The sequence below is a fragment of the Tasmannia lanceolata genome, unplaced genomic scaffold (assembly GCF_043159265.1).
Source record: "Tasmannia lanceolata isolate RefF3 unplaced genomic scaffold, GAP_Taslan_0.1 ptg000025l, whole genome shotgun sequence".
NCBI lineage: Eukaryota > Viridiplantae > Streptophyta > Magnoliopsida > Canellales > Winteraceae > Tasmannia > Tasmannia lanceolata.
In genome coordinates, this window is record NW_027518702.1 from 9,601,765 (window position 1) to 9,629,328 (window position 27,564).

Sequence of the window (27,564 nt, forward strand, 5' to 3'; positions counted from 1 at the left end):
TTTTACCCCTAGCGCGTTTGGGTCCGAACGTGCCATGGTCTATCCCTAACATTACCATTAGTGTGTAAGGCGGCAGTAAAAAAATTAAAAATAGCAACATTTCACATTCAACGGGCAAAATTTATTATTGGGACGGTTAATATCACTGGATGAATGCTATGGCCCACAATTTGGACTGCTTTGATATGTGATACGTGTATGAACCATGATCCAATCAAAGTCTAAGATCATGCTCTCACAATCATGCTCTCACAGCGTGTTTCACGACATCCTCTTTAATATTTCCATTGGAATCTTTGAATATCCTATGAACCCATAGAGCCCCTCCATTTTTACTTATAAAATCACATACCATACAGAGAGAGAGAGAGAGAGAGAGAGAGAGAGAGAGAGAGAGAGAGAGAGAGAGAGTTGGATTAGATCTACAATGGCCAAACTTATTGCACATCAAACTATCATAACTTATATTTGCAAACGGACTTTCGAAAAATACGGGGTATTTAGCGCATTTGTGCTGGGATTTTCTTATATCTTTATTTCTTGTTTTTAAAGATCTTATGTTTTGATGTTATAAGATCTTCTAACAATTTCTTCTTCTTCTTTGTATCAGAAAATCTCTTTCATTGCACCCTCTATCTTTTTCTGTTTTAAGATCTTATATATGTGTTGATGTTATAAGATCTTCTAACAATTTCTTCTTCTTCTTGTTTTGTATCAGATAGTCTCTTTCATTGCACCCTTGTCCACTGCTTCAAGAAAGCCTCCAACTCCAGCTATTAAAAAGATTCCCGGCCAGAACAACTCCAACGTAAAAGAGGAGCCAAACTCCGGCACCGGCCGTACCAAGTCCGACGACAAAAAGGAGACCAACTCCGGCGCCGGGCAGACCAACTCCGGCGTCCGAAACATGGCGCCGGACGACATTGCGGTGGCTTAAATTCCATCTAAGGGCATGTTTGGCAACCAGGAAAAATTATTCCATGGAATATTCATGGGCCCAATTGTGAAATAGGAGTTGAGGAGGGAGAGAGAGAGTTGGACATGGAGAGGGCATGAGACATCCCTAAAATAGTTTAAAAAAACGCTACTTCAAATTGGTTTTTTTTTTTCCCATTTTCTCTTCATCCATGTCTCACAAGTGGCGTCACTAATTTTCCACGGTAATCTTAAAAAAATTCCATGGAATATTTTTTGAGCCAAGTGTGAGAGATATGTAGCAAAGGGAGAAACGTGAGAGAATGGGAGCTAGGGAGTATGAAAAACTCCTAAAAATCAGGAGAAGAAAATACCAAATTTTAAGTAGGTAATATTTTTTTCACTATTTTTTAGGGGTTTGCTGATGCTCTCTCTCCATTCCCACCAACTCTAAGTCTCTCCATCTCCCTCCTTCCCTCTTACACAATCGAGCCAGGATTATTCCATGGAATAATTTTTCATGGTTTCCAAACATGACTTAAGGGTTGCCCAAGAAGCAAATATGAACAAATATGTACAGGAGAGTATGGGAGTGATGGGGTGATGTTTTCTTCCCTTCTTCTTGTGTGTGAAGGAGTGGTGTTTCTTTGTTGATGGTGCACGTGTGCATGGTTTTGCAAGCGTGCCATGTAGCACGTGCCACCTACTAATGTATCAAAGCAATAATATGAACAAAGTCTTCTTTTAGTTGTGCTTCTTCTTTCCTTTTCCTTTTTGTTTTTCATGGGGACAGAAAGTTTGAGTCTCAGGCTTTTGGTATCCTTTATCCTATAGAAGGGAAAAGAAAACAAACAATTGTGGAAAGGGCAGTGATAAATCGACTCCCCAAATGGATAAATCGACTCCCCATGTGTCTATCTCTCTCCTCTTTCTCTCTCTCTAACCTAGAGGAGAGAGAAAGCCACATGGGGAGTCGATTTATCACTCCCCTTGTGGAAAATATGTAGCTATGTAGGGAATCTTACAATATATAAAGTGGAAAAAAGAGTGATGCACAACATGGACAGCTCAATATAATGAAGAGTGAAAAAGGGATCTTATCTTAAGAAATTATTGAGATGTTAGAGTTGAGCAATACCAATGGTATAATACAATTGTCACTCTTATATTTTATATTCCTGGTGGCGACTTTTTATATAAAATATTAGAGAATATTAAGTATTAGAAAATAAGTCGGTCAACACCGCTCCTTTTGTTGGTTTGGAAACCACTTAATCTCCCCTTTTGATTACATGTAAATGGGTATTTCGTTTTGATTGTTTCTAACAAAGACATTTTATCTGTGTTTCAAGTAAGCTTAGCCACGAGATGGATTAATTTAACTAGAGTTTTCTTAATTATTATAGTCATGAAATTTTCCATCATCTAAAATTCTCTATAAATTACGATACAGAAAGTTACAGTACACCATTTCCAGAAAAAAAAAAAAAAAAAAATAGGAAACAGAAAATTACAGTTAATTCTGTTGGTGGGGTCCAGCCCAATGGTGTGGATCACATCCCACATACCATGTATCCTATTGAAGTAGGAAACAAGATATTTCCGATTGAAAAAGGGAAAGTGGCGTGAGAGTGTGGGGTGTGTTGACGTTTTTGAAAAACGTTAAAATAAAATGTTAAAGAGAGAGAAAAAAAGAAAGAAGAAGAAGAAAAAGAAAACAAGGGTTTTTCTTGTGTGCTCTTTTGAGGGTTTTTTGTGGGATCAAAACCAAGGTTTTGGAGCGTTCTTCTTGGAGATTTTCACCGCGCCGTTGGATCCTATCGTTGCACGGAGACTTTGCGAGGATTTGGGTTTCTTCGACTTGAAGATTGAAGTGGGTAATTTTTGGTGAGAAAGTGGGTTTTGTTGTTCGCAACAGGTTAACCTTTTATCTCTCTTATTTCATTTCTTATATGGTCTCAAGTTTTGGGTGAAAACTTGAGAGAAGACCTTGTATTACTTATTTGATTAGTGAATATTTCGTCGGATTCGCCCCGTGGTTTTTCCCTCTTCGTTGGAGAGTTTTCCACGTAAATCTTGGTGTTCTTTTGTGTGATTGCTCTCTTGTTGGTTTGGTTTCTTTTATCCACATGTTTATTTGCTTCGTAATTCTTCGGCGAAAAACCCAACCAATTCACCTTGTTGTATCTATGACAATGGTGAAGGCTTTACTCAGAAAGGAGAAAATCATTACTCAATCGATAATCACAACTGAAAATTATTTTTTTTTATAGTCGAAACTCTAGTCATAAGGCTACAGGATGTGGGTTGAACAAAGCAAAGGTTCATGCCATTCATGAAGGAATTAAAAGGCTACAGGATGTGGATTTGAATAAAGCAAATGTTCGTGCCATTCATGAAGGAATTAAAAGGCTACAGAATGTGGATTTGAACAAGCTAGTGATAGGGGGAACCCCTCTTAACGTCATCAGATGGTTAAGAGGCTCATGTACACCCCTCCCCCTCCCCGGAGATTTGCATCCTTATTTGATGAAATCTAGGATAGATTGGGCTCGGCATCAGTGTATTTCTCCCATATTAGACGGTCAGCTAATGGGGAGGCGGACAAATTACCTAGAGAGGGAGTATGTAGTGAGAGCATAGAACTATTTGATTTACTCCCCCAGATTATAATATTTGTGTTGTTCTGTCTATTCTGTTCTTTAGATTTTCATTGTATTTTGGAGTCCTTCTTGGACTCTTCTTTATTAATGAAATCTCCTAATTATTCAAAAAAGAAAAACTCTAGTCATAAGGCTGATATCACCTTCTCCTATGTTGAACCTACAAGAAGATACTCTCTTATATCTTATATGACTAGATTTTCCTATTAAGTATTAGAAATTAGAGATGGCGGTTCGTGGTGGTCTGAGCATAGGATATAATAGATTATAAATTTAGGGAAATGATATCTGCGCCAAGATGTTTCGATAAACAAGCGCTCCACTTGTTTGTCGTGTAGTATTTAGAGCACATGTTTATTGAAACACTTGGCGCAGATATCATTTCCCTAAATTTATGGGGCATTAATTGAGAGCTCATAGTGTACGAAGTAGTGATGGACGAGAGAGAGAGAGAGAGAGAGAGAGAGAGAGAGAGAGAGAGAGAGTTTAATGAATTAAATTGAGACAAAATCAGCTAAAAAGTGAGCCTATCGTGGCTGTTCTCTTACATGAGGGAATTTATGACGTCATCTTTATCCCACCCAGCTGGTATTGTGATTCCAACGAAATTAGAATGGGAATACTGATTCTAATTCCAATTCCTGATTCCAACAAACCGAGCTCACACGGGTGCATTTGGATTACCAGAATCAAGACGGTGCAATTGGATTGCAATAATCAAGACACAGAATCAACATCACATTCCTTTCACTATTCCAATTCCACCCTATGGCTCTGTTCACTTGTTTTCTAGCAGTAGGAAAAGAAAAGAAAGAAAAAGAATCTAACGTGGAAAACAGGAAAAGAAAGGAAAAGAAACTGTGAGAAAATTCATTTTGTGAGAAAATTTCGTTGTTCACTTAGCCGAAAAAGGAAAAGAAAATATGCAGGCAAAGTGGTTTTCTCAAGAAAGTGATTTTCTCACCCTTTTAGTGAGAAAATTTAGAGGAAAAGTGCAAGAAAGTTCGTTTTCCACGTCATTATTTATATTTTCCACCTGTGTAATTATGCTTTCCCGAGAAAACAAGTGAACGGCGGAAACGTCAAATCATGTCCAATCACGGGAAAATTTGGCTTACTTTCTTCTCCTTTCATTTCTCAAGAAGGCAAGTGAACAGAGCCATATAGAATGACAATTGTAGTTCTAGTGTTTGGGTCAGCACGGGAATTCATCGGTCGAAATGAGCATCTAAAGATTAGCAAAGCCCGTATGTTTAATATCAAGCTTTATTGGCCGACCCCCTCTTGTTCCGTTTCCCCTAGCATTGATTTCCTCCAATGGATAACCCAAAGTGATGTCCCTCCCCTTCCAGTTTACCTACTACGGTACCATAGTGAATATGATCTCCACCAGACATACGTAAAGCTTTAGCTAGTACACGAAAAGTGTACTAAAAGAAGGGAGTGGGTTATTCAAGTCGGACACTACCCACTAAGGATGTTGCCGAGAGAATCCTATAGAAATGAAGGCGACGATGAATGTTTCTGTGGAGGGGCTACTAAAAGAAGGGAATCAGTCGAGATTTCGATTCTAGTGTTTGATACCGTCGAAACGAACGTCGGAATGGAATCAATTTTTTAATAATTTTTTCATATTATCCCAATCAATAAGACTTGTTTTTATTTTATTGTTTTGCTAAAAAAAGTGGTTTATTTTATTGTTTTGCTAAAAGAGTATACCACTTTGCAAAAAGAATAACCTAGTTTGCTATTTGCCAAAAAGAGTAATAGGGTTTGCCTCTTTTTTTTTGCAAATGAGGTAAACTTGATGGTCTCTTGACGGAATTCAAACGGAATATGATTTTAAATTTGAAAAGGACAAAATTGCCCTTTATTTAAAGAATATATCAGCTACTATATCTAAAAGGTTGGAGAGAGAGAGAGAGAGAGAGAGAGAGAGAGAGAGAGAGAGAGAGATTTTCTTCAATTTACATCTCATATTTACATAGTAATGCCCTCAACTTTCTCTACAAAATTGCTTGCCAGCCCATGATGTTCACATTCCTCCCAATAGACATAAACCTCAGAACCTTATTTAAACTTTCCCTGCACATATATATCTTACACATGTACCATTCCAGTATATAAAAATATGATCGCAACACTGTAAATTTCGACTATCCGTCCGATAAATCGGAGAAGAGACGCACCTCCCAGTTTCGAGCAAGATTGTGTTGAGATTTCAATGCCGAAACACATAATAAGGTGCATCTTCACACCATTTCCGCTCCATTTATCTGACGCACCGGATAAGATCTTAGCCATTATCTGATCCAACGGATAAGATCTTATCCGTTAATTCTCACCACTTCTATGACTGCCGCGTTACAAAAGAAGCATCTTTGGCTATTCAAGAGGTGCCTGGTTATGCAACCGTAGCAGGAGTTGTGGTGACAAGGCTCGAACCGAGAGTCCACTTCACAAGCATAACAGATGCAACAGTAGCTTTCTTCCTCGTCTGATCCACTGCTAGACCCTCTCTCGTCCCCTGTTAGTGTTCTGTTTCTAAGACAGGTTGAGAATGTCTCCAGCTGCCTCAGCCTCGCAAGAGAGGCTTCACCTCCTCTCAAGACACCACCCTGTGAAGTGTAACAGCAAGTTAATGATAGGGTTTTTTGAAAGTAACGGATTTATTATGACCCAGAAATTACAGCAAGCCAGAACAGACAAACAAACACATAGGGGGACGAGGCGTCTCCCATTAGAATCAGCTATGCTGCAAGAGTACGGGTACAGGTGTTGGAATCCGACATGGGTATTGAGTGTCAGATTCGGCTAACCACAGGAAAGGATTTATGGATTCACCAATATATTTTAGTCAATTTTAATTTTATTTCTTTTACATGGTTATAATATATTATATATTGAGGGTATAGAAATTCGAACCACCATGTTTTGATAATGACACAAACTCATCCTCTCTTTTATTATTTAACCAGCTGTCAAAAGCAATTACAATTACCAAAAAGCTTTCAGCAACCAATTAGAAAGGAAAAGACAAGGTGGTTTTGTGTCATTACCAAAACAAGGTAAGGCAAATATCAGTAGCCTATATTGGAAACTTTAGGAGGTTAAGTAAATATAATATTTTATTTGCATATAAAAACTTACTGCTAAAATGGATAAAACTCAAAACATGTGGGGCGGCCCAGTGCACAAGGCTCCCGCAATTGCGGGGTCTTGGGAGGGCTAGATGTACGCAGCCTCACCCCTGCTTTGCAGACAGGCTGTTTCCGTGACTCAAACCCATGACCACCAAGTCACAATGGAGCAATCTTACCGTTGCACCAAGGCTCGCCCTCTTATAAAACTCAAAACATGTGACAAATGTGTTATAGTAGTATTTAGAAAAAACAGATAAAAGAGATGTCGACGTGTAGAAGTGAATCCTAAAGTATTGGAATCCAAAACGTGTATGACACAGGTACGCAGCCCATTCAAAAGAATCCATGTAATAAAGCAAATCAGCACACCAGTACCCAAATACAGCAAGTTATTGATATTCACCTCAATATCAATTTCAGAGAAATCATCTGTGAGGAAATAAGCTCATCTTATGGACTTTCTTGCAACTAATAACAGAAATCTATTTCCAGAAACAATAAATGACGATAATCAGAGTTTTGAGGTCTTACATAAGGAATTACTAATAACAAGGAATAGAGTGAAGGATAGATTGTCCAAGGGGCTCTTTAAGCTAGATTTTCAGCTGAAGTGGCTTTGTTTAATTGATGTTTTCTATCTTTGTATGAAACAAGAACTTGAATTAGCAGTCTATTATCTGCTTCTATATATTTTATATGTTGGACATCTTGGTCCTTCTCACAAGAAAAATAAGTTCTGTTCGAAACGCTTCCACTCTCTGGGAATGCAACTTGGGTTCATTTTTGGGAACTCAAGTTGAGCTTTTACCATAAAATAGGGTCAGGTTCGGGTTGATTCCAATTCGTTTTTTACCAAAAACTGAACCTAACTCGACCAGAGTTGCACCCCAACCACTCTCTGCGTCCTTTACAGGTACAAAAATACAATAAGAGAGAGAGAGAGAGAGAGAGATCTAACCCAGTTGTAGTCCAACAGATACTGAAACCCATAATAAATGGTAGAAGGGCAATCCATGCTAGCAAACACACCCACAACATCATTCTGTTCCCTCTGTTCTGGGTCTGCACCAGCCTCCACCAGGTTCAAGATAATCCCAACCAGTGGTGCTAAGATCATGCCTCGGTTTATCTTCTCTGGAGAATGACATTGTCTCCTAAGCGACCTGCAAAAAGAACAGCAATATGCACTAAAAAATATTCAAAAGCAAATTGTGACGTTAATTCACAAAAAAACAAATGGGCTACTAATAGCATGCCGGAAAGCACCCAAATAAAAGTGCAATAATGAAATTCATCCCGAGTAAAAACCGATTTCTTTAAATTTATATAGCGTGAAAAAATTACTTTTACCCATGCATTTCAAATTTACCCAAGAAATTTATTGTTATTTTTTTTTCAAATTACATAAAATAGGGATCAACTAAACTAATAAGGACTAGTTTAGGAGCAGGTTCTATAAATAACCAACTCAATTGCATCCTGTTAGTCCACAGGAATGAACTCAAATGTAAGAGTATTTAAGAGCAATCATGGATCAATTTGATTATGTTAAATTCTATTAAGGGACTAAAAGTTACACTGACAAAAAATGACTAACACATCTAAACTTACATGTCGAAAAACTCAGCATCTGCAGCTGAAATAATGTGGTTCAGAATAAAGACAACCAGTTCAGTGAGCCTTCGGAGGTTCATGTCGGGTCCCACGAGGAAAGCTTGAGGGATCTCACGCGTACAGAATTCCAGTACCCTCGCAAGATTGCATGAGAGATCAAAGATGACATTACATTTTCGTTGTTGCAAGTCCAAGACCTGTGAAGGACATATTTTACCTCAAATTCAGACATTTGGTTCGGGGGGAAAAGGATAGAAAAAATAAAAGCAAAGCCTTGTTCCCATCGAAATTATTCTACTCAGACTAGCAATCAACAGGACGAGCAAATTCAATCTCATAACTCTTAAGAATTTAGCGTAGAACCGCATACGTTAGGCAATTTTTGATAGGCACTCCCCCTTTCCTTAAGAAATAAACAAAATAATTCAAATTTTGAAAATCCCACAATGGCATTGGACTCATTTCAAAGGACCAAATTAAAAGCTTGTGAACAGCATAGGTTAGGCAATTTTTGAAAGACACTCTCCCTTTCCTTAAGAAAAAAAACAAAAGATTTCAATTTTTGAAAATCCGACAATAATGACATTGGATTCATTTCAAAGGGACCAAACTAGAAGCACAGATGGGGCCCCAGAAGTTCCGTAATTGATTCTCTTTCAACTGGAATGTTAAGTCCTGAATAAATTGTTGACAAAGATTCCCTGAAATATTAATAAAAATATAGCAATCAGAAAAGGTTTTTCTCTCCTATGTTTTATAAAGATTTCTACCAGTAGAAACCCTGAACTATGTACAAAAACAAATACACTTATAAAAGCTTTTCTTAGGTACACGTCTAAGGGTTATAAGAAATAAATTTTATCTTAAAACTGAATCTTAAACAAACACAAGAAAAAGACCATCAACAATACTAGAAATTTTCTATTTACAATACTAGAAATTTGATAAAAAAGAAGTTTCAATATTGAAAAAAAAAAAAAGGTTCTATAAATCTTACAACTAGGATAATATGGCGATTGAGCCAGAACTCAGAAGACAAGCAGTATAAATCAGTCTACAATCTCATTGGCAAAAAAAATATTACAAGCAATAAACACTACTTTCAATAGACAATAGAGTACCGGATACTTCTCTTGCATTTCTCGAATGGAAACAGAGAACTCGGTTATTGTCCAGCTGAGAGTGTTGAATAATCGATTGAGAAAAGCTGAAAACAATCCTTCATTGTGGATACATGCCTCACGTAGTAAGCCCTAATATAGAGCAAGCCAGATCAAAAAAATGTGATTAGATCTAGCTGAAAAATATGCACAAAAAGGAAAAAGAGTATCACATGCATCTTAAGAATTTTATTGTTGTCAGCATTCAAAAAAAAAAAAAAATTTTATTGTTCTCACCTGGAAAAGGAGTGATGACGATGATGACTCCCCGTGCTTTGAGGAACCAAACCCAGAACCTTTGCACAGCCGCAAAAGTATGTTTGTAACAGGAATCCAGGATCTGTTATCAAATGCTGACAGCAATGCTCGCGGCATTCGCTGATTAGCAGCTTCGTTGCTTTCAAAAGCCAATAAATAGTCCCTATACTGTACTAATACTGATATGGATTGGAGGAGAAGATCTCTTAGATCTGCACTCGATATCCGTGGATCATTAAAGTGTGTAACAACAAACGTAACCTGCATAACATGCAAACATCAAGTTACTTCAACAAGACCTAAAACAATTTAGCTTTCTGATGTAGGCTAGGAAAGCCAAAAATCCCCAAAATGTCCCTAATAATGCCAAACAAACCCCAAAATATCCCTACGGGGCCCTAGGTGCGGCCCCGCCTAGAATAAACTCGCAACGGAAGTCTCCAATCCCCATCATTTTCGGTATTATTAAAAGTAGGTTCATCAGATGAAACTCCCTTCAATTGCAAATACAAAACATTTCCCTAGGCACATATGTGTACCACTAAGAGGACAAAAGCAATATTCACTATAGTAATATTACTTCATGTCAGCCCCAATTCCCAGTAGGCAGAGGTCAATGTGGATAAAGGCTTGTTGTATTGGGGGAACATGTTCGCTTGCATAGCTGCTTGTAGCTTTTTTTCATTATGTTTTTCCTTCTTGCTTTTTTTACTGTTGTATTGGGGCCATCTTGAGTCGCCTAGCTTTTGGTTCTCTTTTTAATATCTAGAGCTATTTCCCAAAGAAAAAAACAAAGAAAAAAAAAAAGGTTTGTTTCACAGGTCTCTATAACCAATTTCGTCACTCACGATCCTTGTTTTTGACATGCGCTACACAAATCAGGACATTATATTTCTAAAAATATATTTTGAACCTCTATTTGGACTATGTCCTCTACACCCTAACATTTCAGTGTTTGTATATACATGCTTCAATGCAAAATCCACTTGTAAGTCGCAAAAGTGGGAAAGATTAATGTCAGGCAGAAGAAAAGTTTTTCTCGAGTTCCACGACCAGAAAGCTTGCCTGTGAAAAAGTCAGGGAATCTTTTGGTATATTTGTCCATACATGGCTAGGATCTATCTGCCGCACTAATCTTTAGACTAATTTAGTAATTTAAAATGTAGTGTTTCCAGACTGCATGTTAGACATATTTGAATGCGAAAGACTAACTACAGTCATAGAAACTTTAGAAAAACAAAAAAAAACACAAAAAAAATCCTGAGTGAAAAAATAAAAAATTCTATCCAAGTGTCAGCAAGAGCAATTCCCATGGGGATGGTACATCTGCTTTTCCAACAAAAATTATATGCCACACTACCTAAAACATGGTGTGGCATGGTATAAAATGGTAAGCCATAGTAGATTAAAAAAGCAGAAATGCAAATCATTTTTGTACAATGAATCATGTACCAAACGGTGTCTCTTCGGATTCCTTGATTGTTAGTGAGCATCTGAGTCATGTTTTGCATTTTAATAAAGTTTCCCACCATTAAAAAGACATACAAGAATAGGTCTATTGATACTATATCAATTATGGAAAATACTCTACAGGCAAAAATAATTACACGCTTATGACACTATGTTAACATTAATATATCCCCTATCAGAATCATATATATATATATATATATATATATATATAAGCTTAGCTGCGCTCGAGCGCAGCAACTCTATCTATATGGAGAAAAGGGTTGCTGCGCTCGAGCACAGAAACAGGGGGGTGATCCTAACCATTCATTTGGAAGGCCCATCATGGATGGGGGGCCTACCAAAAATCAGCTCCATTGGATCACCAATGGGTGTCCATTTATGGGGCCAAAAATGGACAGATACTGTTTGTCCACAACTCTGTCCATTTTTTGCCCCACAAATGGACACCCTAAGGTGATCTAATGGAGCTGATTTTTGGTGGACACCCTACCCATGAAAGGGCCCATCAAATGAATGCTTTGGATCCCACCCTGTTTCTGTGCTCGAGCGCAGCAACTCTCTCTCTCTCTCTCTCTCTCTCTCTCTCTCTCTCTCTCTCTCTCTCTCTCTCTCTCTCTCTCTCTCTCTCTCTCTCTCTCTCTCTCTCTCTCTCTGTGTGTGTGTGTATATACCCACTATCAGAATGTGTAATGCATTTGATGTTTGAATTTTACAAGGCTATCAAATAATAATGCTGTCAGGTATTAATCTGCAGCGTTTCAGTTGATGAGGCACAAATCTGGACTTTGTTTTATCATTTTGCCCCATATAATCAGAAAATATATTCTTCTCACTTCAAGGATTAAAGCACAAATGAAAATAAAATGAAAGTTAAAGAGAGAGAAAAAAAACTTCACAGCCAATACGTACAAAGGAAGCAAGTCCTTGCTTGATAAAAAATGCAGAAGATATAAATGGAGGATCACTCCTGCGCAGTGCATGGAAGCAGTCAACCTGCAATAAGCCGATAACATAAGAAAAAAATTAACAAAAACACATCTATGACTATCAAATAGGAAAAAAAATAGCATCGAACACGAGTACTTGTAAGCATAGTTGTTAACCTGTGACTCGACTCGTGACTCGATTTCTTAATTTTATGACTCGTGACTCGACTCGACTCGTGACTCGTAAGGAGTTTTTTAAAAGAGTAGAAATGTAGTCGCAAAAATATCATTATATCTCAAAAGATGAAACATGTAAAAAAAATATAACCCAATTGCACATAGATAAAGCACTAAGCCAAAAATATCAATCTATCCATCCATCCATAATATATACTAAGCACGTAACTTTCCAATTGTCATTCACCTTTTCTAGAATTTTTTTTTCCTGGAAAGTATTTTCCCCTACATCATGTTTTGATCTTTTGATGGGGTGAGGTGGAGCCCATATTCTATACCTAAGAATAGCATGGGTAGGGTCCACTATTTTAACCAAGATCCGATGAGCCCATCAACTCTATCCAAACCCATGCATACACTGTAGGACCAACTTTTTTTTTGAATGGTTTGGACTAATTATTCTACACCTCATGCTATGATGGCGTGGTCCAATATTTAATGACCATGCCTAGGATTGGTGGGGTCCACTGTCTCTACCCAAACCCATGCAGAAAGTGGGGCCCACCATTTTACCCATAATGTTACTACAAGGTGGTGTCCACCGTCACTAAAAACCTATGCATTTGACTAGAGCCCGCCATTTTCCCCTACATCATGTTTTGATCTTTTGATGGGGTGAGGTGGAGCCCATATTCTATACCTAAGAATAGCATGGGTAGGGTCCACTATTTTAACCATGATCCGATGAGCCCATCAACTCTATCCAAACCCATGCATACACTGTAGGACCAACTTTTTTTTTGAATGGTTTGGACTAATTATTCTACACCTCATGCTATGATGGCGTGGTCCAATATTTAATGACCATGCCTAGGATTGGTGGGGTCCACTGTCTCTACCCAAACCCATGCAGAAAGTGGGGCCCACCATTTTACCCATAATGTTACTACAAGGTGGTGTCCACCGTCACTAAAAACCTATGCATTTGACTAGAGCCCGCCATTTTCCATCTCATGTTTTGATGGCGCGGGGCCCACCATTTTACTAGTAAATACTACATGCTTGTAACTTATAAAAATAATTAAGTTTTAAGTTCCTACTTCCAAGTTTTTAACCATCAAAGCAAGAAAGCCCAAGCCCAACGACTCGATTCGACTCGTAAGAGTCATAGTTTTTTTACTCGACTCGGAGCAACTCGTAAGAGTCACCAGATGACTCGTAAGAGTTTTCGATAGAGGCGACTCGCATGAGCGACTCGACTCGACTCAAGAGTTGACTCGTACGACTCGTAAGAGTTTGACAACTATGCTTGTAAGGTAAAAGAGATATACGAAAACTAAATGAAGGTTAAACTAGACAAAAATGCATAGAGGTGAATGCAAAAAAAGGGTGGAAGAAATATAAAAAGTCAACAAAACTCAAAGTTGACAAGTTAGAACATTCAGTGGTCTACAGTGAAGTGAACTGACAGAAACCCCATTGCATTCGATTTGCAGCAGGAAAATCTGGAAGAAATTTAGCCAGTTCATTCAAGGCTAAATAATATTTTTAGTGCAAAAAAAAACACACAGAAATTAGTTTCAAAAAAATGTATTCATGTATTAATGCAATCATAACGCCCGAGGCTTTGTAGTGCTATGCACCAAACAAGGCTTATGGGTTTTTTTCCTGTGAATCGGTACCAAGCAAGGTTTATGTTGTTTTATACATAAAAGGAAAGTATAGCCTACCAGTGCTTCAAGATAAAATTCAGGGATATAAATGAACACCGGATCTATTTTGCTCAGAACCAATAGCAATTGCACAATCCACATGCACACTGCATACATTCCTCTCTGCTTCCACCGAGAAAACAAACAGATGCGATACCTGCAAAATATAGCAAAATGTGAGCAAACAACGACAGAATAAAAGGAAACCAAAATATTTACAATATTTACATGAGTACCATTAAAAGATGACTGAATGTTTACAATATTTACATGACTACGTTAAAGCCATTTTTAATGTGAAAGAAGAAAAATAAAACACATGTAATACTACAAGGCTCATTTTAAATTCAAACCCAAAACAAAACAAATCATACGCCTCAATAAACGATAGAAAGAGAGCAGGATATGGTGCTGGCTCAAACAGAAGACCCCAGAAAAAAGAAGAAAAAAAATACATGCATAAACTCAAAATCATCCGTCTCCTCTTCAAGATACCTCACTGCAATTCGGATCATGAATCCCTTCTTGCAATTCTTTCTAATTTTCTTCACCTTTGATAGCATGTTAGATTAGGTGGACCTGGAACTCTTCTTCGTCGAAGGTTTCAAGCTCAAAATGGTGTGTTTGGTTCCCCAAAATTCCTCCATGAATATTTCAACCAAATTGAACCTCGTTCCCACCTCCTAGTTGGGTTTGGGCTTGAAATTCTGCCTAGGACACCTTTCGATTGATTGGTGAAATTCTCTAAAGGGTTGTCGGCCTCTGTCGATAAAGCCCAAGCCGATCCTTGTTGCAAGAGGTGAATCTCGTACATAACTCAATACATCTATCTGGCCAAGGTATGCACTTTTCTTTTCAAAGTATTTGTAGTTTCAAAATACTGATAGATATTCCCTCAGTCTCTCGAACAAAATTTTCACAACCATGATTTCTCGCAGCCTTGCTACCAAATATAAGAATATTGAACTTGCTAAGATACCAATTATGGTGCAGTAGAAATAAAATAACAATCATAGGTTTCAAACTTAAATTCAAATTCAAAACAATACCAACCACATAACTCAATAAATGACAAGGAGAATAGGATATAGTACTGCTTCATAAAGAAAACAACAAAGAAAAGGCAAAATGACTTGCATAAACTTTAATTTTCATAGTTAACTAAAACTACCCAAAAATTACATCATATAAACTAAACTTCTTTTCATCTCCAGAACAGCTTCCTTCCTAGGCAGAGTCATAAATATTTGTCTCGAGAATTTCTCAAGAATGGTGTATCGTGGGATATTTTAATTTATTTTTTGCTATTTTCGGAATTATATTTGAAAAAAAAAAAAACAAGAAAAATTAGCTATTTCAAATATTTTCAAATATAAAATTTAAGAAAAAATAGGACAACAAATAGTATTGTGAATTTATCGTGTATATTTCTATGCTATTTTCACGGCAAAAAATAAAATATGAAGTATCTCGATGATTTTTCAAAATCTCGGTGAAAATTTGGGATTTTGTCATTTTATTAAAAACCCAAAATATTTTGATTTTTTTATAATATTGGAGAGACATTTGTGACTATGCCAAGACATAAACATTAAATTTAAAATGCTTCCAAAACAATCCTAAACAAGCTAGAATTCTTTGAGATACATATCGAAACTTTTCAAGAAAAATAACTCAAATCTCCTGATAACCTACAATTCTAAACTGTTTCTAAATACGAACCGTTTAACTTCAACCTTCCTACTTCAACTTCAACCCCCCCTCAATTCAAAATAGAAGCCCTAGAAGCTTCAAAGAGACCCGCCCTTTCCATAGCATAGACATTCTAAACCCCAATAAAATTAGGTTATTGATATCCGCACGACCATGTTTTCATAATGGGATGACTCGCTTGATTTTAGACTTATCTAATTGGCTTTTGAGCGTTTTTAGGGAATTGTAATGACCTTTGACATGTGGTTAAATAATGTAAAACAAGGTGAGTTAATCCCATTATCAAAACATGGCCGTGACGGATATCAGTTTGTCTGAGACATCTCTGATTGGCTGCTGAGAGCTTTTTGGAGTTGTAATGACCTTTGAAATGTGGTTAAATAATGAAAAACAATGTGAGATTGTCCCATTATCAAAACACGGTCGTGCTGATATCAGTCCCCTAAAAAATTGAAAAAATTAAAATATAAATCACAAAGTCAGTGAAATTAACTATATACTCTAAACAGCCAACACAAATGCCTTACCAATTCTTTAATTCCCAAAACATAAGGGAATTCCTAAAATTTCTATGTTGACACAAATCAACACAAAGCCACCTCAATTCTTAAATTCCCAAAAAAAAAAAAACCATAGAATAGCTTAAAATACTTCCAAAATATCATTATATACTCTAAACAGCCGTAAATCACACATTTAATATCAACCCTTCATTATCATCTAATTCTAGTCCTGCAATATAACCCTAATAACACTTTTTGCCCACTAAAAAATTTCACGGATAAGTGGGAAAAGAGGGTGAGCAGCAGTTCCCACTTTCCTATTGCAACAAAACAGCAGATGAGTGAGAATCGAGAATCTATTCAATTCTGCATACCCCATTTCGAAACTAAACACCCCCAAATAACATCAACCTGCAATCTAATTTTTCTTTCAAGGAAAGGCGAGGATTCTGGTTGAGAGACCCAACCACTTTGCTGTTAATTCCAACAAAACACTGCAAACCTCATGCTACAGAGGTCCGGCACTGCAGCCTTTGAAATAATAACCAAATAAATCATTTTAATAAGTATTGGAGGTAAGAAACAAATATAAAGAGGCCTGAACAGCTGAAACAGCCACAGAAAGGAAGGGATGCAAGAAGAAAAGATTATAACAAGCATGGTTGCATTTCATAGAAGCATTGAGAAAGAAATAACATTAAAAATAAGGAAAGCAAAAGGGGTGCAGATATATCAAATAAAGAAAGAAATAACATTATAACAAGCATGCCATGCATGATTGAGTGACACTACACACAAGTGAAAAAAATATTGGCACAACATCCTTGATGTTTAAATATAGAAAACAAAAAAAAAAAAATATATATATATATATATATATATATATGAGTTAAGTGAAGCTACACATGCGTGTAGCTAACTTAGCTACACCAACGGCTTAAAATACAGTGGGCCCACATTGTTTGGGTGATCCAAACCATTCATTTGATAGACCCTCACATTGATAGGGTGTGCCCAAAAAATCAGCTCCATAGGATCATCCCCACCCTTCAAACTGTGGAGGCAAAAATGGACAGATTTGTAAAGGTTTTTACGAGTCCATTTTTGCCTCCACAAATCGTAGGGTTGGGATGATCCTATAGAGCTGATTTTTTGGGCACACCCTATCTATATGAGGGCCCATCAAATGAATGGTTTGCATCACCCAAACAATGTGGGGCCCACTGTATTTTAAGCCGTTGGTGTAGCTAAGTTAGCTACACTTCTCTCTCTCTCTCTCTCTCTCTCTCTCTCTCTCTCTCTCTCTCTCTCTCTCTCTCTCTCTCTCTCTCTCTCTCTCTCTCTCTCTCTCTATATATATATATATATATATATATATATATATATATATATGAAAAACGGTGCAGATAATTACGTTTTCTCAAAGAAAGAATTTACTCTCGGTCTACTTACCATGCACATTGTCTGACACAATCAATTAATTCCTCTCGATAAAGATTCCGAGCTTCCCTCAAACTTTTTAGTTGCTCACTGCAAGATCCTTCTCGTATTTGTTTATCGGTCTCATCCAAAAGAGACATCGATTGTGATTGATGGGACATGTAGTATGATGCCTACAACAAAGGATTTCAATTTTCAAAGCTAATTAAAAATACAAAATTCTAGAGCCGCACACAACACTGTGCCTTCCAGAAAACCAAAAGCACAAATCCATGTAGGCAAAGTTCAGAGAAAAGAGAATTTTGCAGAAGGGTACCGCTTTCAACGTTCCTTACATTGCATCTAAACATAAAGAGAATAGGAGAACTTCCCCATGAATTAAAAAACGTACAAGGGGCAGACACAATCCAAATGACTATACAAGCATCCATAAAAGGACTCAATGAATATAAGGGCCAAACTCAAAATACCAACAATGATGAAAAGGAAGCCCAAGCCGAACAAACATGTTCAAGTATCCCTATAAGGCATTGTTAAGAAAAATTGAAGGTCTTCGCAAGCATTATCCAGTCAACATGGCAGTTAATAATGAATTCTAGGTATTGAAGGATGGAAGTCCCATACGATACAGAAAGTAAAAGCAAGGGCAGGATTTTGATATTCACAACTGTACAATGTTCACGGTTATCTTCAGCGGCTCCACTATAGCAGTACAGGTATGCACTACTACTAGTATTGGACTATTGGTTGTATAGGCCCATGAAGGTGGGAGAATGTCCTTGGCATGATGGTTAGCATGAAAAACTTGTAATACGGTTTATGCAAGTAAGATAAACTTTAGAGATTCAATTGGGTATTTAGTTGGGAATAGTCTATCGGCAATTAAAAAAAATTAAAAGACCCGTTGCCTGTTGGGCTCCACTCTATTGGACAAAAATAAAGAAATATGTTTGCTTTCCGTACTAGCTTGTTCTAAAGAATGGAAATGACTAACAGATATGTTAAGCAAGAAGCATCGTGAGTAACTTGACCAATTCATCATTTGAACAGGTGTGTCTTGACAATTCTCACAAACCCCTTTTCATATATGCAGTTGGTAAAATGCAATTGTTTATGACCCAACAAATCATTACCATATAAGGGAATTATATGCACTCGAAACAATGCAATATCATGCATACAATGTGCCTATTTAAGAAGAAAAAAATTTTCATTTTGATTAACAAACCTGCTTAAAGTTTGGAGCAAGACCCAGATGATACAAAAATAGCATAGCATCTAGCAACTCCTCTTCTCTTAGAGTAGCAGAAGACAAATGACCTGCACTTGGTAGAATCCTCAGATTTTGCATCGGTTGATAACCAAAATCTGATTCTGACTGGTCACTTGAACTAGGTTTATCGACAATCTCATCATTCAAACTTCCCGAACTGCACTCAGCCACAACATGGGCAGATCTCTCTGGGATAGGACTACAATGGCCCCTAGAACCTTTAGCAATATACCTAATTGGACCCTTTGAATTCCTTGCAAAATCAACATCAGAGATTGAACAACAACAAGGCCTCTGCCTTGTAGAATGTGTTACTTTTGTTTCTTCATCATCCATACAGCCTTCCTCCCACAGAACTACATCTGTTTCCCTGTCATCAATAGGGTAAGACTTCAATAGATGATTAAATGACCCCCCAAGCCTAGAAATGTCAGTGCGATGAGGATCGGGTCTAAGGAACAAGCCAATAGGGAAACTTTGCTGACCACCTCTGTGAAGAAAGCCTTCATCAAGTCCAGTTTTTGTCCCGGGGACCTTCAACCATCCACATATATCTTCCATCGCAAACCCTTCAGATAGGAAATGGAGGATCACTGTGTACAAAGAAACAAGAACAGAATTGCTCGACACCCCAGGAGGAGGTGGGTTGCGATCTGCACCTCTGTTCTTCAGTATAATGTTTTGTAAAAATGTCCTAAAAACTGAACCCGGTAACTGAGGGGGGGTTACTGGGGGTATAAACTGTATAACCAAGCGACAAAGTTCCCTATGCATCTCCTCAATCTGCAGATTAAATAAACCAATAGTGATTATGAATCACCTTAATATCTGTAAAACAGTAACTAGATATGAACTAATTAGGCATTTAAATCTATAATATTTATTTACTTTTGTAGAAATAAACAGAAGACACGATTTATACAGATCTTTATCTGCTGAAAATGGTAAACATGAGCTGAATGGAATAAGAGGCATGAATCAGCAATAGAACATTTGAGGTAAACATCTTATGTAATCCTGATAAGCAATTTATTCTCATATATATATATATATATACTAGTTGCAGTCCCGTGCGACCCAAAAAAGAAAGCTTTATAACTAAAGAAGAAGAAGGAAAAAAAAAATTATATATATATATATATATAGAGAGAGAGAGAGAGAGCTTTATTTAATAGAGAGAGATTGTAATCCTTGATTTTAGGCATTTTTTTTATTCTGTGATTGTAATCCATGTGGCACAGCCCCAGCTTACCACATCGATATAGATAGATTTAATAGAGAGAGATTGTAATCCTTGATTTTAGCCGTTTTTTTTTACACTTTGTAAAAACGGGATAGAGAATACCAAGCGTTTTTATATTTCGGACTGCAGTGGGGTGCCACATGGCGCCACCCCAGCTTACCACATTCGGCTTTATAATATATAGATAGACACACACACACACACACATATATATATATATGAGAAATGGGTTGCCGCTAACGTTAGCAGCTATTGTAGCTGCGGAGGCCCACATGTTGTGGGTGATCCTAAGCATTCATCTGAAAGGCCCCATCCATGGATGGGGCCATGGATGGGGCCTTTCAGATGAATGCTTAGGATCACCCACAACATGTGGGCCTGAAGCAATATAAGGCGACATCCGCAGCTAACATTAGCAGCAACCTTTTTTTCTATATATATATGGGAAAAGTGTTTCTAGTCGGCCAGAAACACACACACACACACACACACACACACACACAGATATATATATATATATATATATATATATATATCTGTAATGGAAGTTGTTATATTGAGCTATTGATTGTCAATGGGCCCTAGATCTTTTATTTATTTTGTGGACAGCATGTTTAAGGCTAACCATCATGATTTTCTATGCTGAAATTTATTAAACATTGTTTGTTTATCTGCTCTAGTGTCAAAACTACGGATGGCACGTCTAGTGAGTTTCCAATTTCAATAATTATGGCAAGGGCCATCTGTCCCAAGAATTCCTCCAAACCATCCCTACCTTCCGTCGCAGATGTTGTATCTTCGTTGGCCACCCGAAGAAGATCCAATTATTATTGAACCTTTTCCCTTTCGAGATTGGGCGATGCCTAATGACTAAAGGTTGGGAAAAGGATATCATAGAATAATTCGATTAGGGATAGCCTATTACTACAGACTGCACCGAGGATCAGCTTTAAGCCCTTATCTTTTTACACTAGTTATGGATGAACTTACGGAGAGTATCCAGGATAGCGTGCCGTCGTGTATGTTATTTGCAGATGACATAGTATTAATTGATGAAACCAAGCAGGAGTTAATGCTAAATTAGAGTTATGGAGAACTACTTTAGAATCCAAAGGTTTTAGACTAAGCAGGACTAAGACAGAGTATATGGAGTGCAACTTTAGTAATGTAAGGAGGCGGGGCGAGGATGTAGTAAATATGACTAGACAAGAGGTACCTAAGAGATCCCTCTCTATCTTGGTTCAATCCTGCATAAGGAATGAGAGATTGAAGAGGATGTTAACCATATAATTAGAGCAAATTGGTTGAAGTGGAAGCATGCTTCAGGAGTCTTGTACGACCGTAAAATAACTACCAAGTTGAAGGAAAAGTTTTATAAGACAGCTGTGAGGCCAGCCATGTTGTACGGCTCCAAATGCTGGGCCACCAAGAAGCATGATGTGCATAAGATGAAAGTAGCAAAGATGCGAATGCTTAGATGGATGTGTGGCCACACAAGGTTAGATCGAATTAAAAATGAAGACATCTATAAAAAGGTGGGGGTGGCACCAATTGAGGAGAAGATGAGAGAGCAACGCTTAAGATGGTTTGGGCATATCACCCACATGAGGCGATCTGCTAACGACTTGGCAGATAATCTGGCCAAGGAAGGTGTTGATCGAGATTTTCTCCGTATTGAAGACAACACCCCTGCTTAGGGTCTTTTTTTGTTCTCTGTTCTCTTGCATGACATTGCATACTCATTTCATGGGACGCTTTGTCCCTCTATAACGATTATGTCTTTCATGCAATAAAATCGTTAATTCTCAAAAAAAAAAAAAAATTTGATGGTTTGGGCATATCCAACGTAGGCCTTTGGATGCTCCAGTGAGAAGAAGTGAATCGTGCCAAGTTGATGGAGTAAAAAGAGGTAGGGGAAGATCGAAAACAACTTGGGTAGAAACAGTAATGAAAGACTTAAGGGCTAGGGAACATAACAGAGAACATGACCTCGGAAAGGATAGAATGGAAGAAAATGATCCATGTAGACAAACCCAACTAGTGTCACGATTAGACTTAGTCAATTTGAGCCGGGTAGATCCTTTCACCTTCTTTATGAAAATTTTCTAAAGGATTCATTAGCCGACCCAACTAGTTTGGGACAAAGGCTTAGTTGAGTTGAGTTGAGTTGTTGTTTGTTTATCTGCTCTAAGGATATGGTTTGGCTATGAGATATGAGGACTTGGCCCCATTGAGCTCCTAAAGTTCTTGCAATTATCCGTGAGCCTTTACACCAAAATGGTGTCAAAGCCTAAAGCTTTTGGAATTAGGCTAGGCTATGTGATTGTGAAGATTTGGCCCCATTGAGCTCCTAAAGTTCTTGGAAGGCCTCCGGGTTTACACCAAAATGGTATCTTCTAATTTCCCCTCCCTAGATCACATTAGTTTTGGAGGGAAAATTTTAAGATAGAGTAGAAAAGAGAAGAAGAAGAGGAAGATGGGAAGAAAGAGAAACGGTTTATAAACCCAACCGGGAAGGTTGAGAAATAGGTGAAGAGAAAAGGAGAAGAAGAAGAGAAAGAGAAGAAGAACAAGACGAAGAAAGGAAAGGAGAAGAGGGATTGGGGAGAAATCTGTATTCTCAATTCATTAATTCATCAAAAGTTCTAAAAATCTCTAATACATATGGCCTGTGTATAGGCAATGGAAGTAAAATTCCATGGAAAATAAAAGCCTTAAAACTAGAATACGGAAATAATAATCCTAGAAACTAAATGACATGGAAATAAAAATCCTACGGACTAAATAACATGGGAAAAAAATCTTAAAAGTTTTAATGGGCATTTCTCTTATTGGGCCTACGATCTGCATCAAATAACCACTAGAAAGGCACCCAAACAAAAGAAAGTAGTGAAAAGTTGACAAAGGTTTTCCTTTCCACCACTTGCCTGCCAACTAAAGAGGCCCTAAGGTTTTTACTCCCCCAATTTGTACTCGGTCCACACTAAAGAAATTATGAAAGTTTGGGACAACTTTATCCCCAAGAGTATATAAGAAAAGGTGAGAGTAGATGACTCTTAATGCTTTGCTTAATTTATTGAAGTCATATGAAGGCTAAATTATATTCTTATATGAATATTTTATTATTTTATAAGTTAAAGTCCTAGGTTGATATTTTAAAATTGTATTCTAAATGAGGTCTAGTTTCTTAGCCATGAAAACTTTCAGATGCAACGGGGGTACAATAAACTGGATCAGATGTTTGACAGATGTTAGTGTACATAGCAATCAAAGGCTATAAATGTCAGTTCCGTTGGAATAGGAAAACAAGGAGTTAATGCAACTAGTAGGATGGCATGCAATCTGAATTAAGATGCTTTCAACCGTTTAAAACTAATTCCGACTGAGAAGAATAATGCAGATACGACTGCTTGAAGAGAAGTTTAGCATTTACCGTACTGAAACATCTTGTGGATCATGAATCACTTTATCAATCCATTATTCTGAATAATGTGGAGGAATGATAAAATGAAGGGCGCCCTTGCAAAAATCAGCTACAAGGGCTGCTCCCATTGGTCCATCTCCACAAAGTGGGAACAGAAAATTCGGATATGGTTAAGTAATAAATGCACTTTGTTGACTTTATGTGCCCACTAACCAATGGGGGCACCCTTGTAGCTTGTTTTTTCAACGGCGCCTTTCATTTTAGCATTCCTCAATAATGTGATAATAGTAGAATGCAGCAAATGTAAAGGGCTATTCAAAAGTATTGATGAACTTTGGAATTTAATATAGGGAAAACTACCAAAAACCCCCTAGATAAAAAAGTATATACAAGAATCCCCTCAAAATTTTCTTAATTACCAATATCACCTCAATGGCTTTTAAAATTTTTTCTTTTATCCATTTTACGCTTAAAACATAACTTTGAAATCCCCAAAATCTCTCACTTCACAACCTAAAAAATCTCTCTCTTACGAAGGCACCATCTCTCTTGTAAGATTTTATATGGTGTAAGCCGTAGTCCATTATTTTTCAAAAAGTATTGTACGTGCCACACTGTAGGATGATATCCTACGAACCGTCCATTTGAAGAGCACACCGTAGTATGATCCAACCATTCAATTGATGCGCACAGTATGATCCAACCATTCATTTGATGGGCACACCAATGTATGATCCAACCATCCATTTGATGGGCCACAATGTAAATAGGATGTGGCCCAAAAATCATTTCCATAAGATAATCCCATGATCTATTGAGGAACTGCATATTATGGAAACTGCTAAAGATCTGATGGTTGGGATCATCCTATGGAAGTGATTTTTGGGCCACAACCTATTTACGTTGTGGCTCATCAAATGGATGGTTTGGATCATACAACGGTGTGCCCATCAAATGGACGGTTGGATCATACTATGGTGTGCGGTGCCCATCAAATGGACGGTTTGGATCATCCTACGGTGTGGTCTGTACAGTACTTTTTGAATAATAATGGTCGAACTGTTCGAGCTTACACCATCTTGCCTGGGAGAGAGAGAGAGAGAGAGAGAGAGAGAGAGAGAGAGAGAGAGAGAGAGAGAGAGAGATTTTCAAAGGATTTAGTGTTGCTTTTAGTGATGGAGAGATTTTAGGGATTTCTAAGGGTAATATATTTAAGGGTATAATGGGTAAAAGAAAAAATAGAAAACTATTTTAGGCACAAATTGTATCACTAGTAATTTTGAAAAATCTGAGGGGATTCTGGTAGATATGTTTTAATCAGGGGGTTTCTAGTAGTTTTCCCTTTAATATAACACAATGCAAAACATTATTTTTATACAAGCAAGAACATACCTTATTGACTGCTCCAGATAATGCCGTTGTTGTCAGTATCATACTACTTTCAGAGGATATGTCTTCACATGATCCAGGCCACCAAACAGCAGGCATCAAGCACTGCAAATCCTCTTTGTTTGGGCCCTTCCTAGATAGAAACCCTTCCAACAAAAACTCAAAATCCAAAGACTTCCACCACAAAATCATCAGCTCTTCACGCCTGAAAATATGACACAGCAATGCAAGATAAGGGTATGATCCCGAATATGGACACTCTGTCAGCACCAGTGGTGCTGTTTTGCAACTGCAAGATAGTGCACTGATGACATGCTGGAAGATCAAGCGAGATTGTGAAAACTCGAGAAACAGGTCCAGAACTCTATCTAAGCTAGCATAATCATGTGGTGCCTGCATTCCAAACACTTCCAACAAGAATGATAAAAGTCTGCCCCACCCAAGATATTCAGAACTTCCCGGCTCCATCTCTAATAAGGAAAAAAACTCCCCACATATCCCGCGAGCGATTGGGTAAAAGAGTTCTTCGAGGGGTGCAAACCTCTTCAATCTCCTCAATTTCTCAACAGAGGTCATGTCAGTCTTGTCCATGCTTTGCAAATCCAGCAACCTCAATAAGCATTGTAGCAAGTAAGTGGCATGAATATTTAATGGTGAAGGGGCTTGAATAGGATTGAACCCATCAACGGGGTACTTAAAGGGCCGGGACCCAAAATTTAAATCACAACGCTCACCTTGAGAAAGAGAAACTGCGGGAAAATAGCCAAGTCCAGGACCCATCTTACGAACCCCATAAAATGCCACCCCGAGTGAAATGCCATTTCTGTAGAATGATATCTCGTCAAGGTCCAAATCTATGCAACACCCAATGACATCACCGACAACCCATGACTGACCATATGTCTCATCCTCCTTATTCCATTTCCTAACCCTCCTCCCATCAAAGGCATATGAATCATCAGCATCTCCGACACCCGTATGATCGGTAAAAGGGCAGGTAAGAGTGGCCCAACCAAGTTGTTGAATCCCAGAGGTTTCTAAAATCACTTCATACATCCACTTCCCTTTCCACACACAAACGTTAGCCCGGGCACTACTAAACATTGCAATGCTTTCTATAAGGAGTGATTCCTTGAAAACCCTAATATCACCACAAATGCTGCTTCTGTCTATTACAACAGTGGTCTGATCACAAGTGCTATCAGCAATACTACATATTCCGTCTCGGCTATTACTTAACATACCAGGTTTCGCCCGAAATTTTGCTATTTCATTTTTCACAAATGAAGAGACAAAATTAGGAGCAACCCAATTAGTTGACGGATGAATCGACTTGTATGGGAGATCGAATATGTGCTCGAGAGTTCGTTCTACAGACTGATTGCCAATGTCATCACAGGAAGAAATTAGATGCATTTTTTGAGGATTATCTCTCCCATCTTCACCACTTAATATAACTGCCAAACCTGTAGAGAACCTACCCATCCTATGCCCTTCTTCAGCCATTAAAAATATACCAAAACCCTAAAATCAAAACCAAGAAACTATGGAATTGATTAAAGTCCCCAAGCTGGTATTTCATCAACTAATTCTTCCCCAAACCAAGCCAATCATTTTCTAATCATAAACCCTCCAAACCCTAGAAGCTCAAAATTTATACCACAAATGGCGTAATATCCTTTTTAATGCTTTTGAGAAATCCTCACTTAGGTTTTCTTTAGATCATTTCATGGAAAATTCCCACTGCACAACAATCATAAGAACAAAAACATCAAAAACCACCCAAAAAATTCCTCCAAAACAAACCCTAGCTAGAAAACCTAACCCAAAAAACGAAATTTCCGATTATTCAACCAATATAACCATAAATCAACACATAATTCAATAAAATCACATGAATTTTCCAAAGCATCAGATCAAAATAAACAAAAAAGTGAAAAGGAATCGAAATTCCTTAAAAAAAACCAAGAAATCGAATGAAAAAAAAAAGAAAAAAAGATCAAAGAATTGTTAACAAAAATCGAGGAACTTACAAGATTCTGAAGCCCTAAATCTTTGAAACTTCCATGAAGAAGATGGAATTTAGGGTTTTGCTCTGTTCTTCCGTGAAGATGGTGGCGGCGGAGGGGAATTAGGGTTTTCAGACGCCGTTAATGAATTTGAAGGGGGTGGGAATATCAAAATAGAAGGGAGAGAAATGAGACAGAAAAGAGGTTATTATTTACGCCAAATATCGGGAAGTTCTAACGAGCCACAGAGGGGACAAGAAACCCTAAAATATATGTCAGACGGCGGCATGTGACGTGGCACACGTGTGCCTACATATCTCACGAGAGGATCTCGATTTTCTCGGCCGGCCCTAAAAGGCCACTGTTACGATATGAAAGCTCTTCTCTTCTCTTGAGATTTTTAAAGATATTTTATAGAGGGGAACTCATATTCACACCTCCCTCTTTTGATAGGTGCACCCTATTAATGCGGGAAATGTCATTCGCACTCCAGTAATGCCACTCTTTCTCAATTTAAGCTAGGAGCTGC

The 27,564-nt window shown here is 37.7% G+C and overlaps 1 protein-coding gene and 1 long non-coding RNA gene across 2 annotated transcripts; one reads left to right on the forward strand and one right to left on the reverse strand.

Moving 5' to 3' along the window:
• The first annotated feature begins 270 nt into the window (after positions 1-270).
• LOC143857896 (uncharacterized) lies at positions 271-1,671 on the forward strand. The gene is made up of 2 exons (XR_013238785.1): positions 271-496; positions 719-1,671. It is a non-coding gene; the product is annotated as an uncharacterized LOC143857896 (long non-coding RNA).
• A 3,855-nt stretch (positions 1,672-5,526) lies between these two features.
• On the reverse strand, positions 5,527-27,296 carry LOC143857521 (E3 ubiquitin-protein ligase RKP). Its single transcript, XM_077367962.1, has 11 exons — positions 27,060-27,296; positions 25,030-26,769; positions 18,926-19,753; positions 17,710-17,870; positions 14,060-14,198; positions 12,136-12,219; positions 9,733-10,014; positions 9,457-9,588; positions 8,333-8,532; positions 7,680-7,884; positions 5,527-6,196 (listed from the first exon to the last, which is right to left on the reverse strand). Exons 2-11 carry the CDS (start codon positions 26,530-26,532, stop codon positions 5,906-5,908), a joined length of 3,825 nt encoding a protein of 1,274 aa, XP_077224077.1. The 5' UTR covers positions 26,533-26,769; positions 27,060-27,296; the 3' UTR covers positions 5,527-5,905.
• Between the last annotated feature and the right edge of the window lie 268 nt (positions 27,297-27,564).